General features: G+C 41.5%; 1 protein-coding gene and 1 long non-coding RNA gene across 3 annotated transcripts in view; both read right to left on the reverse strand.

The window, feature by feature from the left end:
• Positions 1-7,485, reverse strand: part of kif26ab (kinesin family member 26Ab) — a 72,891-nt gene extending 65,406 nt beyond the window's left edge. The window contains exons 1-2 of one of the 2 annotated variants that reach the window (XM_034858726.1): positions 7,113-7,485; positions 4,849-5,067 (exon numbers count right to left, since the gene is read on the reverse strand). In XM_034858726.1, coding sequence (XP_034714617.1) covers positions 4,849-5,067; positions 7,113-7,247 — 354 coding nt within the window. In that variant the 5' untranslated portion in view covers positions 7,248-7,485. Of the gene's footprint in view, positions 1-4,848; positions 5,068-5,319; positions 5,604-7,112 lie in introns of those variants that run through there. The other variant, XM_034858727.1, reaches the window with a different exon arrangement.
• Positions 7,486-10,932: 3,447 nt separating this feature from the next.
• On the reverse strand, positions 10,933-11,598 carry LOC117936092. The gene is made up of 2 exons (XR_004654886.1): positions 11,550-11,598; positions 10,933-11,433 (listed from the first exon to the last, which is right to left on the reverse strand). It is a non-coding gene; the product is annotated as an uncharacterized LOC117936092 (long non-coding RNA).
• Positions 11,599-12,153: the final 555 nt, after the last annotated feature.

Here is a 12,153-nt window from a genome sequence, read left to right on the forward strand (position 1 = left end):
GTAAAGCATGGGGGGTGGATACATCATGCTTTGGGGTTGTATTGCAGCCAGTGGCACAGGAAACATTTCATGAGAAGAAGGAAAAACAGATTCAATAAGATTTAAGCAAATTTTGGATGCTAACTTGATGCCATCTGTGAAAAAGCTGAAGTTAAGGAGAGGATGGCTTCTACAAATAGATAATGATCCTAAACACACCTCAAAATCCAAGGTGGATTACATCAACAGGCGTAAACTGAAGGTTGTACAATGGCCTTCACAATCTCCTGACCTCAACATATATTGAAAATCTATGGATATACTGTACCTTAAAAGAGCAGGGCGTGACAGACAGCCCAGAAATCTCAAAGAACTGGAAGACTTTTGTAAGGAAGAATGGGCGAAGATACCTTAAACAAGAACTGAAAGACTCTTGGCTGGCTACAAGAAGCGTTTCCAAGCCGTGATACTTGCCAAAGGGGGAAGTACAAGGTATTAACTCTGCAGGGTGACCAAACTATTGCAGATGCCATTTTTTTGTTTTCTGTTATTTTAAAAGTGTAAATAATGGAAATAAAATCTAACTTTTTTGTGACAAATTATACGAATGTCTAATCTGTCATTTGATGGCTTTCGGAGATTTTTCCATCTTTTCATGGCTTTTTTATGCACATTAATAAAAATCTTTACCTGGGGTGCCCAAACTTTCAAGCCCCACTGTATTTATGCACAGTTACAATATCAACAAAGCAATGTTCCTGCTGGCCCCTTAGCCATGGCAAATAAGTACTCTGCCCCACTTCTTCATCTTTGGAAATCAGCTATACAAATTTCCTATGTAGGCAAGGAGGCACAGAATGTATTAATGTCATACAACACACACAAATGGCTGTGTAGAAATAAGTTTATTCACACACAGTCAAACAAACTCTTTTTTGCACAATGTAGATGATTAATTTCCTTTCTTCTGTGCTTAAGGAACCAAAAGCTTGAGGGTCAAACGATGAACAAAGCAGTAACAAATCAAACATGAATCCAAATGAGTCATTTGTAAGAATTACTGGTCCCATCATTTATGAATTTGACATGAAAAAACTGGCAGAAGGCCACATGGAACAAATTAATTCCTGCAGCCACATTCATAGTTACACTCATACACACCATCCATAATAGGCTTGGACACCTTGTGCATACATCAGCAGTGCACGCACGTTATTCTTGATTAGCTGTCAGTTTGCTCATTATCTGTCACCACAATTTAAGTTCATTACACCTTCATATCCATAGTGACCTGGTCCCAAATGTAGTTTCCCCATATCAGGAGGGTAAAGGTCATCAGAAAAGTAAGGCCTGGCTACAACTGACCTCAACCTCCAACAGCTCAACTTAATCCAAATGTTCAAGCCCTCGCAGCCCTGCAGGATAATCTCTGTTAATCAGTCAGTGTACTAGTGGAGCTCACAAGGTCCAAGACTGTTTGTATATTCATAGGTCCCAGAATTTATGAGTGGGTGTTAGCACTGCCGACTTCGTCACTGACCTGTAATCTCTTCAACAAACCAAACTGCAACGCGTCTGCTCTAGAACTCTGGCTTATAAAAAGGAAAAGACCTCATAAATTTCCATGTTTCCAACCTTAAGTTTTATCAATAAAAATAAAAATATTACAAACATATTCTCAGCTGAAAAAGGAAAACAATAGCTTATCATTTTGGTAATTGTGTGTATTAGCTTTCTTGCAGATTTAGATGAGGAGATTGACAGCACTCTCGTGTCTGTATGCATCAAACCAAGAAATAGAAAGCAATAACATGGCAATGTGTTGTTTTTCCTGTTAGTTTTGTTGTAAGGATTCAACAAATAAGATATAGTGTGCTAATTACTGAGCTTTAGAGGTGCTAGTGGGCATATTTTGTTACTCTGGACAAAGCTAAGCTACTGTAGCTGTTTCCACTAGTTCCTGTTTTTATGCTAATCTAAACTAACTGGCTGCTGGCTCAAGCTACATATTAACCATACATACATCAATCTTCACAAGAAAGGAAATAAGCTTAATTCCTAAAATACTTTTGTACAACTTGAAATGATAGACTTCCTTGCATGTTTCATCAACGTAATTCCGTCTTTTGGTCTCCCATTTTCCCTGAAAGTCATCTATTTAATGATTCAGCGAATGCAATTACTTGTAGCCTTTCAAAAAGTAGATATCAAGTGACAGAGCTTCTGTCTAAACTGTGACTGAGGGGCTTGAGCTGCTGCAGTCTGGCCACAGACAAGGAATTATAGCTCTTACAGGTCACAATGACTCCAGGCTAGTTGTTCTATACAAACCTAATCGCCTTTTGTTGTCGATGATACTCAACCATAAATATGAGGTATCCCAGGCCAGAGACTTACAAAAAGCAAAGTACTGTAGCATTTATGACCTGAGGTTGGAGCTAATCCAGAGCTTCTGATTACAGTAAGGAGCTAATTGGTTTCTTTAAAGTGATTGTCTTTCTTTATATCTTACATCACAAAGCCACTCTGTCCAGCCACAATAAGCACTGTCTACAATTATAGACAGTTGACAATTGTAGGTTTTAATTATGCAAATGAAGTAGGTAAATTCCCTCGATTAGATCCAGTATTGAGGTTTTCAGTGTCTATACTCTTTCGTCTGTCCTTTTCCAAGTTTTTTTATTTTTAAATCATCTGCTTTTTTAATGACATAAAATGGGCCAAGGCAACTGAAACTTAAGGGTAGTAGCCCAAGGACATAATTTCAGCAAAGTTAATTTGGGGTTTAGCACTTCAACAAAATGTCATCAAATATTTATAAGTAGAAAAATCATTGCAAATTAAGTGTATAAAAGGGCAATATAGTTGCATGTGCAGTTTAAATAGTTTTAAAAAATTGTTAAACCAAAGGGCCCCTCGTAATGTTCCTCTTGATATAAAGCATGAACAGGAGGCAGGAGGCATGACAAATATGTAATTGCTGCCAGTGGATGTGGACACATAAAGAAATAATTTACCATCTTGAGTTTTCTAAGGCTTGCCAAGTGGGTTCTGTGCAAAACGTTTACTGCACCGTTGGCAGGTTTTCCCATACACCTTTAGGCTATGGTGTAGAGTGGGAAGGCCTTTGCTCTCCTGTATTTGCACACTTGCACACAGCGTAAGCTGGTTCTTCTTGGCCGTAACAGGAAACACAAAAGCTGTCTGGGAGGCTTCGGTGTGTGTGTGTGTGTGTGTGTGTATGTGTGTGTGTGTGTGTGTGTGTGTGTGTGTGTGTGTGTGTGTGAACAGTGAAATGTCCCTCTAGTAGTTTTCATGTAGAAAAGCACATTCACTCTTCCTTGAATTTGTATCAACTCACTGCTACTACTGTATTCAAACAATAAGTCTGTAGGCAGGGTAAGGGGGAGTAGGATGTCTGGGGACCAAGCCGACTTCCTCTTCAGAAAAACAGAACGGCTGGCGGATGGGGAGGGAGGGGAAGTGCGACCTCTGGTAAACAGTCTACGCTGTCGTTTTTCCCATGACAGCCACAGACACAACACTGGCCGAACCCTAGCAGGTACGGTAATCGCAGACCCACCTAGAGGCCACCAGAGTCGCCCTGTTGACCTTATTCCCCCCACGGAGGGTCCATCCTACAAGGCCCAACAGGTGGGTATCTCAAACTCACAAAGACAATGGATTTATTGTCTATAACCCTGGTGCAATAAGAGCACCCTGCCGTCATTGTTTTCCACCTGAGAATTAAGGTCCAATTTAGCCATCAACAAGTGGGGGTTAAGTAGCTGCTCCCATCTCTTTCTACAACACAGAGCACCTGGTGAAGGCCACAAAGTACTGCTGGAGGGTCCCACACTAAAAGAAGGAGGTCAGTTCCCATGGCAGATAATGGCAGTTAGGGGTAGGCTTAATGTGTTTACAGGTTGAACTTACCCGATACCTGAACATAGATCTGATATGCTCAAAACAAAGATCAGACCACACATGCAGATGTCTCAAACAGAGAGCCCAGGTGCTTCACAAATGCCCCCTTGTCCCTTGTCTACCTGTTCCCGTATGGACATCGGGTGCTGCGGGATTTGGGGTGAACCTTGAAGAGCTGTAACCCTATCCAACTTTGGGACTCTCTCTCTCTCTCTCTCTCTCTTAAACAGGACAACAAAGGAGAAGCGACCCGAGGGTAAACCCAGCCCGCCACAACAACAGCAGTCTCAGGACCTATATTTAACAGTGGTGGGAATTATGGGAACAGCCATACAGGAACACTTTCAATGCACAGCAAAGGTCGACTGGGACTTAACTTCCTCCTCAGTCTCCAACATGAGCAGCTCGCTCATTTCAACTCCACCGGCCCCCCTCCACACCCAACAGCAAAATGAAGAGATAAGCATTGTTTAGCCAAACAATGGGCCACTTTCAAAGTCTAAAAAGCATCCATTTTCACATCCAAGGCCAGCATTTGAAGTCAAGCGTGCAATAAACAACTTTACAAGTGGATGGTGAGAGCTTTCTTGGTGCAATTATAAACCATAGAGAGGATCGAATTTCATTGTCTTTAGATATCAGCGTTAAGAGCAGGTGCAGGTGAGCAAGAAAGGCCAAAATACATTAGTGCAGTATGTACTACAGAAATGTTACAGCAGTTCAGTTCTACTGCTATGTGTAAAACAGTGAGTATAACTTACTCACGTATAGTTTTTATTAATTTATTTGACTATTTGTTTAACAAGAATTCTGTGGGGAACAAACAATGCAGCTCAGATGATGTCAGTATTTCCAACTTTAAGGTGTAAAAAAAGTGCAAAACAGTTTAAATTTGAAAAAGGAGATTGGCCTAAAAGAGAGAAAAAAAGTCATGAAACTAACCTTCAGTGAATTCTGGTCTGCCAGGGCTAGCGCCTGCTTCTTCAGCTCTGTGACTTTCTTTTGACATTGCTGGCAGAAGCCTCCTTTCTCCTCCGACTCTGAGATGGAAACCGACCCGGCGCCCTCAGGGGGAGGCCGGCTACTGCATCGCGCGTCCTCCGCAGATTGAAGTCTTTTCCTGGGGGTTACTGGAGACTCTCCACTCGGACATCCATCCACCTTCAGCATAAAGAGAAACGTTTGGTTAACTTCTATTGTAGGAATAAAAGCAGGTCACACCTCCAGTGTGCTGAAGTGTGAGAGTGAAACTGTTTCTTTGAACCTTGACGACTCATTTGAATACAAAGCACCTGTCCAAGCGCGGACCAATGAGATGCAAGTTGTGTGGCTTTTATGTTTGACAACACAACCTACAAGATCCTATTCCTATGTAACTTATATACACTGAATCCTGCACAGCGAGACACTTACAGTGAACATGCGGTTGTTAAGGTCCCTTCCATCAGGAGCTGAATTGCCCCAAAATGAGTTCATTCTCCCAGATTAAAGCTACACCTTCGGGAGAACGTCTTCCTGAAACACCAAGATCACAGGTTTTGCCGCTGAAACAACGCCAGGCAGAGCCATAGGCTGGACTGAAGACCTGACTGAGGGTCACCAGTCATCTGTCAGATTGTACTGGACCAGTAGCTTCTGGTCGAAGGTAACTGGTGAGTGTGTTCCATATGTTCACCGCGGAGGAGTTTTGGTACATGAGGCACTCCGCGGTGAGCAGGAGGCGGTATCATCATCCTGGAATGGGAGGGCTGAAGAAAACTTTTCCTGCGCAGTAAGGGGTCAGAGCTGTTATTATACCCTAGACCACTCTGGATTGTCTGCGTGCTGAACAGGAATACATTAGTCTACGAATTTCCAATCATAAAATATTTTCTCTCACTCTAAAGTTGAGAAAGTCATCATATTCCACACTGTCAGACAGTATCACGTGTGTATGAGCTTTTCCCACCTTTCCATTATAGCTTTATGATGCGCACAGTAACATGTTCAAATCACAGAGTCCATGTTGTTGTGGCGCTATCATTCCATGAAATGGAAATATTGTAGATGTGTGTAATCTAATCGGTGTAAAAATCCCCCGAAATTTCCATTTGGATTTTAAGTATGTGTTATGTGGGCTTGAATAAAGGTGGGCTGCAAAACAGAAGTTTATACAGGGGTTCAGGCGGGAACAAGTAGCCTACTACTATTAGAAAACTCAAACCATTCTGATTGTGTGCACCTTCCAGTAAGATCATAAGACTGACACACTTTTCATATTGTTCACTGGGTTGGCTACATTTCACAGTATTCACGTTTTACCAGAGTAAAACGTGAATATATTGAGTTCAGGGGGCTTTACGCTCTTAATGTGCCAATTAGGTCTTGATTAATGGGTCTTCCAGGTCACCCTTTAGAATAAAATAGAATAGAATAGATCATTTCTATCATCAGGTTTGCTGTTCAGTTTGTTGGCGCTCAGTTTCAGCAACTGTTGCCTCTCCTCCCAGAGACGACTGTCTCTGCGTGCTCTTGGTGTCTGGTGCCATCCTCTGGCAAAAATAAAGAACAGCATCTCTCAAACTGGAGGGGGTTGAGGTAACCAAGGTTAAATATTTAATTGGTAAACTTTAAATATTTCATGTGGGTGATGTAACCGACAGTGGCCACACTCTCCGAAACACTTTTTCTTTTTCTTGGCCTTAAATGACCTATTTAGGTAAGCCCACAGTCCTTTGTCTTTTGATTTTACAACTCATGGCGAATTTAAGACTTATGTGGTGAATTGAATATGGTCAAATACATTTTCTATTGGCATTTAAAGCCGATTTCTAGTTGAGCTGCAGAATCTTAAGGCTGCAAAATGAGTGTCTGAACGACACTAAAAGATGTAGGCTATGTTAGGAAACCGAAAACTAAGATCATGATTAGTCATTGTAAATCATCACCGTCCACCAACGCTCCCACAGTAAGTGATCAGCCTCGTTTAAATCGGCTAGGTGTTAATCGAGAGCCGCTTCTGATTTGATTTCTGTCAAGAATTTTGGACATTTTACGCCGAGCAGTAGGCTAATTTAAGAGAATACAAGTTCATCGTTGGCAAAGACAATTTCAATTGCAACACAATTTTTTTATGTCACACTTCTTTGATAAAATGTAGCTAGATAAGCATGAGATCATTCTTTTTTTATAACCCGTGTTTAAATCATTCCTTCAGGTACTCTTACCTTTGTTTTTCTCTTTAGCAGGTGACTTGTAAATCCAAATATGATGTCAGAGTCAACGAAGATTGTCCCGAGGTCTATGACGCTGGGGTTGGGCGTCCCGGCTCCGGGAGACCCCGATGAGTTTGGCAAAGCCATGTGGGCACCGAGTGTAGCCTAAAAAATATACTACTCCTCGGGAAACCTATTTGGTTTGTAGGATATCCATCTACTTTATTTCTTTCGTATCCCCCAAAAAGATCCACAGGGTTTTTTAATCCGGACATCCAGTGACTCACGTTGAGCGCTGTCTGCACATGTGCGTAAAATAACCTCTCAGATTTCCAGTAGTCCGAGAAGACAAGAAAGCAATACAATCCATCCGGCATGCAATAAGGTTCACATCCAAGTGGAATACTTTTTTAATCCATCCTGATCTCAGAGCGCTGCAGGTCTGAGAGTGAAGGAGCACTTTGTGCATGTGCTCTCGCTTGCTCTCTCTCTCTCTCTCTCTCTCTCTCTCTCTTTCTCTCTCTATCTCTCTCTCTCTCTCTCTCTCTCTCTTTTTTCCCCTTGTCTCTATCTCCTCTCTCTCTCTCTAGCTTTCTCTCTCTCTCTCCCTTCTCTCTATCTTTCTGTATCTCCCTCTCTCTCTCTTTAGCTTTCTTTCTCTCTCTCCCTTCTCTCTATCTTTCTGTTTCTCCCTCTCTTTCTCTCTCTCTCTTTCGCTCTCTTTTCCCTTCTCCTCTCTCTCTCTCTCTCTCTCTCTCACTAACTCTCTCACTCGCTCCCCCCTGTCAGATAGTGATGACCTGCTCTCCCACCCGATTTGCTGCTGCGTCGTTGTCAGCCCCCACACGAAGATGTAAAACACAGTGACAAGCCTGGCCATAACCCCTAACGACGGAGTCCCTGTAATATTCATGTAGGGACGTACAGTGTGTATGGGGCATGCGGTAATGACCTCATCATGGCTTACTTTATGGAATTCCGTTCGCCTATATAATATTCCTGCAGGATGTACTGTACATGGTTATAGGGTTGCTTTACTGCATTGAATTTTCCACAAGGGAATATCTCATATGAAACACACACATTTCATATATTTATTTCTATGATGATGTTGATCATCTGTAGAGTTTCAAATTGATTAGATTTTACTTGATTTTAAGATACTTACACATGCTATATCAATCAAAATTTGCTTGCACTGAATGAAACTCTTGTTTCATTTATTCATTCAACTTGATCATTTAAGGTATTTGTAGCTATTGATGCTAAATAATGCATCGGATGTCTAAATTTCATACTTTCTAATCAATATTCAATGAATGGTGTTCACCACAGCATGCTGAGGTTACTTATCCCGTGGACTGAATGGCAGAGGCCAGTTGCATGGGGTCCAGGAGAGCCATTATGTCAATGTAACTGCTGTGCAGTATTACAGTAAAGAAAATGTTTTTTTTTAATGGGAGAACTCAATCTAAAACCATATGTCAGCTCAGATTTAACTGCAGAGAGACCTCCTGGGATGTTTTCATCCACATGAAGCTGCTCCACTGACAGTGAACAGTGCAACACATTGTGGCACTGTAGGACAGCAGCACACATGGGGATTTAACTGAGACATGGGCATGGGTTTCTGGTTCACATCTAGAAACTACACTCCAATCTCATTTTGATTGTGACAACTGTATGAATTATGTCTATTTAGTATTGTATTGGATTCATATAATGCTGGAGGTTCTCCAAAGAGACAGACACATTTGTCAAAATCAAATCAGCCGAGGCTGAGATATCCTGACTGTTTGTTGCTAGTGTGTGGCAAGTTCCAAGGAGAGATAATGATATCAATGGGTTAATATCTCAGCCTGTTTTCACAGGCTGACTAGTCATTGTGACAAGTAAGATGATCTTGAACTGTGAAACAGGTGACTTCCTGAGTCCAGATGGCTGTCAACATTTTTAATTAACTTAATGTTTAAAAGTTTTATTTTTTATTTTTCAGCAGAGATAATTAAGAAAATCAAGATTTAGACTTAGGGAATAATTGTGCTTTGACAGCTGAGAAGAAGGGAGTAAATAACACATATTCTAGGGATGTATAAATTATTGTTTGATCCCACCAACACTTTGCAATCCACCCAACTCATCAACTCCTCGTCTCTGTCCCCCCCCCCCCCCCCCCACACACACACACACACACACACACACACACACACACACACACACAAACACACACACACACGCGGGAGGGGAGAGGGGGGGGGCGGGGTTGTCAGCAGACCGATAATTACAATCCATAGTAAAGATGATTTACCACGTCCGTCACCCATCCCTCCCCACTGAAGGAGGTCTGGTTGGGTCTCTCCGGGCCGCTGATGAAATTCCGAGGACGGGATCCCCTGGGACTGCGGGACTGCATGTAGCCTACATCTGCTGCCCTTGCAACCGCACAGGGGAATCGCTTTAGGCATCTCATTATTGCCTCTCTTATGTCTTATCCCCTCGCTCGTGAGACCTCTGCAGCTTCTCCTGGTGCACGGACAGGCTTTGTGAGAAACGTTTAGCAAATATTGATATTTCTTGGTGCATGGAGGAGATCAAAGGGAAAAGAAGAAGGGGGCTGTCTAAAAGGAGAGGCAGAATAATCGGTGCACAGTGCGTTCATGAATTATTTATATGCAGTATAAAGTAGCCTATGCCTTGGGAATAAAGGTATTCGGATTTTCTTGTGTCAGATTTTGAGTCTTTAAGTCTGGGTTTCCCATCAAACTAGTCCCAAAAATAAAAGATCTGAACGCAAACACGTGTGTGCAGAATTTCATTAAGGCATTTGCAGTCGGAGTCCAGATTTATACTAAGTGGTGTAATCGGTGTAAGAGAGAACAACATTACAGGAAATTTTGCATGAATCAAGTTAAAAGCAGAAAAAGTGACCTTGGCCAGTAGGGCTACACTTTCTCAAGTACTCACATAATCCTTAGTGTAATTTACTTGAGCATATCAATTTGATATAACTTTATAGTTTTACTCCACTACATTTTTCAGACATTTAGCCTACAGTTGTTTTCAGATTACAATTTTCATGCCATTCCTGTCCAGTGAAAACAAAGTATCTCCACATTTGGTGATGTTGTGAATGTTTGTGATAAACTCAAGCATTTCCTTTGTGTTAAGATAATTCTCCACTTTTTAAACTGAATTAACTCTTGAAAACCTAACCTTGTCGTATATATTGGTACTTTTTGGGGGGTATTGGGGTACTTTCCATTAAATCATCTCTCAATCTAAATCAAACCAGCTCTTAGGCTAACCGAAATAAAACCATGCCAACCTCTATGTATGGTGAAGGGTGTGTGAGGATGTCTGGCTATTTTAATTCCAAAGGCCAAGGGAACTTTATCATGATGCATAGTATCCTGGATCCTTGAAATAACTGGCCTTTAAAAATAAACATCTGCCTGCTTCTGTGGGAATTTAACATGGGTAAACTTATGCCCCCTGTATTTTAAATAAGAACAGTTATTTATTTCCGATACATTGTTCATTCTCAAAAACAATTGGTGTCCTTAAAGGTTTTCCCCATTTTTTAATTAAGGCATTAAGATCAATTTCCAAAAGAGCATTTTTTTATTCCTCTTTTTAGTCAACTTAAGCAAGGGTTCCTACACTCATGAGCAGCACTTTATGTATCGACTCTGACTGAAAAAAAACCACATAAGTCCTCTCTAGATCAGAAAATTAGATGAAAATTCACTAATTTTGCAGCAAGTTTCAGTACTTTGGACAGCGACCATCCCTGTAGGCTTGGGGTCCAACATTGCACACAGACTCAAGAGACACATGTGATTCTTTATTGACTTTTTAATCAGTATTTCTGAATGGCGGCGACAACAAAGCAGCGGTAAGACGGTGTTACTGCAGCAGCTGAGCTGTTAAAAATTTAAACATGTACCAGCAGAACAAAACGACTGAAGCCTGATCATTTTTTACAGCCCCCACAGTTCCTAGACTGCAGTTGGCAATGTAACACAAGAGGGCACAATGAGAGTAGAAGACAGAGAGAGAGAGAGAGAGAGACATTAAGGAAACAGAGAAGAAGAGAAAAATCACAATTTTTCTAAAATCCTTCCAATTCAGGAGACTTGAGAGACGTTTTCATGTTTAAAGATCCATTCAAAGGCAGCATTTTCCCAAGCTGGCAGCATTTGTCTGACTGGTCAAGTGGTCCTAAACATTTCACAATTTTTTCAAAGAACTGTTGAACTGTTGAGAACCACTTAATCAGAGGGACCACACGCTTCTTTAGGGGAAAAGTCTGTCCTTCAAACTGTTGATTCCACTAGTAAAAGAAAAGAAAAAAAGTTTACTAAAATGATCTGTTGGTAGTAAACACATCACTACAGCAGATTTCCGACCCTAACAGAAGAAATCTACAAGCTGTGTAAGAGTGCTTACCTGGAGAGGGTGAGCTCTGTCTTCATGATGGTGTGTCCTTGGTGTCATCCCAGCCCAGACTGAATGACTACAGACTCAAGAGCCCTTTATATAGCGTTTTGGGGTTAGGTTCATACAAGCCTCTTATTCAAAAGCAGGAATGAGGCCCATGCTGGTCCAACCGGCTGAACTGGGTTCCACCAACAAGGTGCACAACGGGGCAGCCGCCCTCAAGACAGCGATAGCAAATACCAGCCACTGCAGGTTGAGAAGTCATATATATAGGAATTTTAATGTCATCTTTGTCTTACAGGTTTGTCGTTTCTGGTTGATATGTCTCTCAGTAAAGACAGTAAGAGCTCAAGCAGAAAGCTCCATATTTGGGTTTGATGTAGTCATTTCTCCTAAAGGCCTGTTGCTGCAGTCACAATGAATCCACTTATTATTCAGAACACATGTCTGTAAAACACAAAGGGACCCTGCACACTAAGGGAAATGACCTCCGACAATAGGTTAGACATGCGGTAATTCATACAGAAAACCATGTCAAATCAAGAAAGTTTTCAGGGGTCCTTAGCCCTGAACAGTATATAAAGTTTCATGTGAGTCTAGCTTTTGGTGCAAC

Source organism: Etheostoma cragini, chromosome 20, assembly GCF_013103735.1.
Source record: "Etheostoma cragini isolate CJK2018 chromosome 20, CSU_Ecrag_1.0, whole genome shotgun sequence".
NCBI classification, from domain to species: Eukaryota; Metazoa; Chordata; class Actinopteri; order Perciformes; family Percidae; genus Etheostoma; species Etheostoma cragini.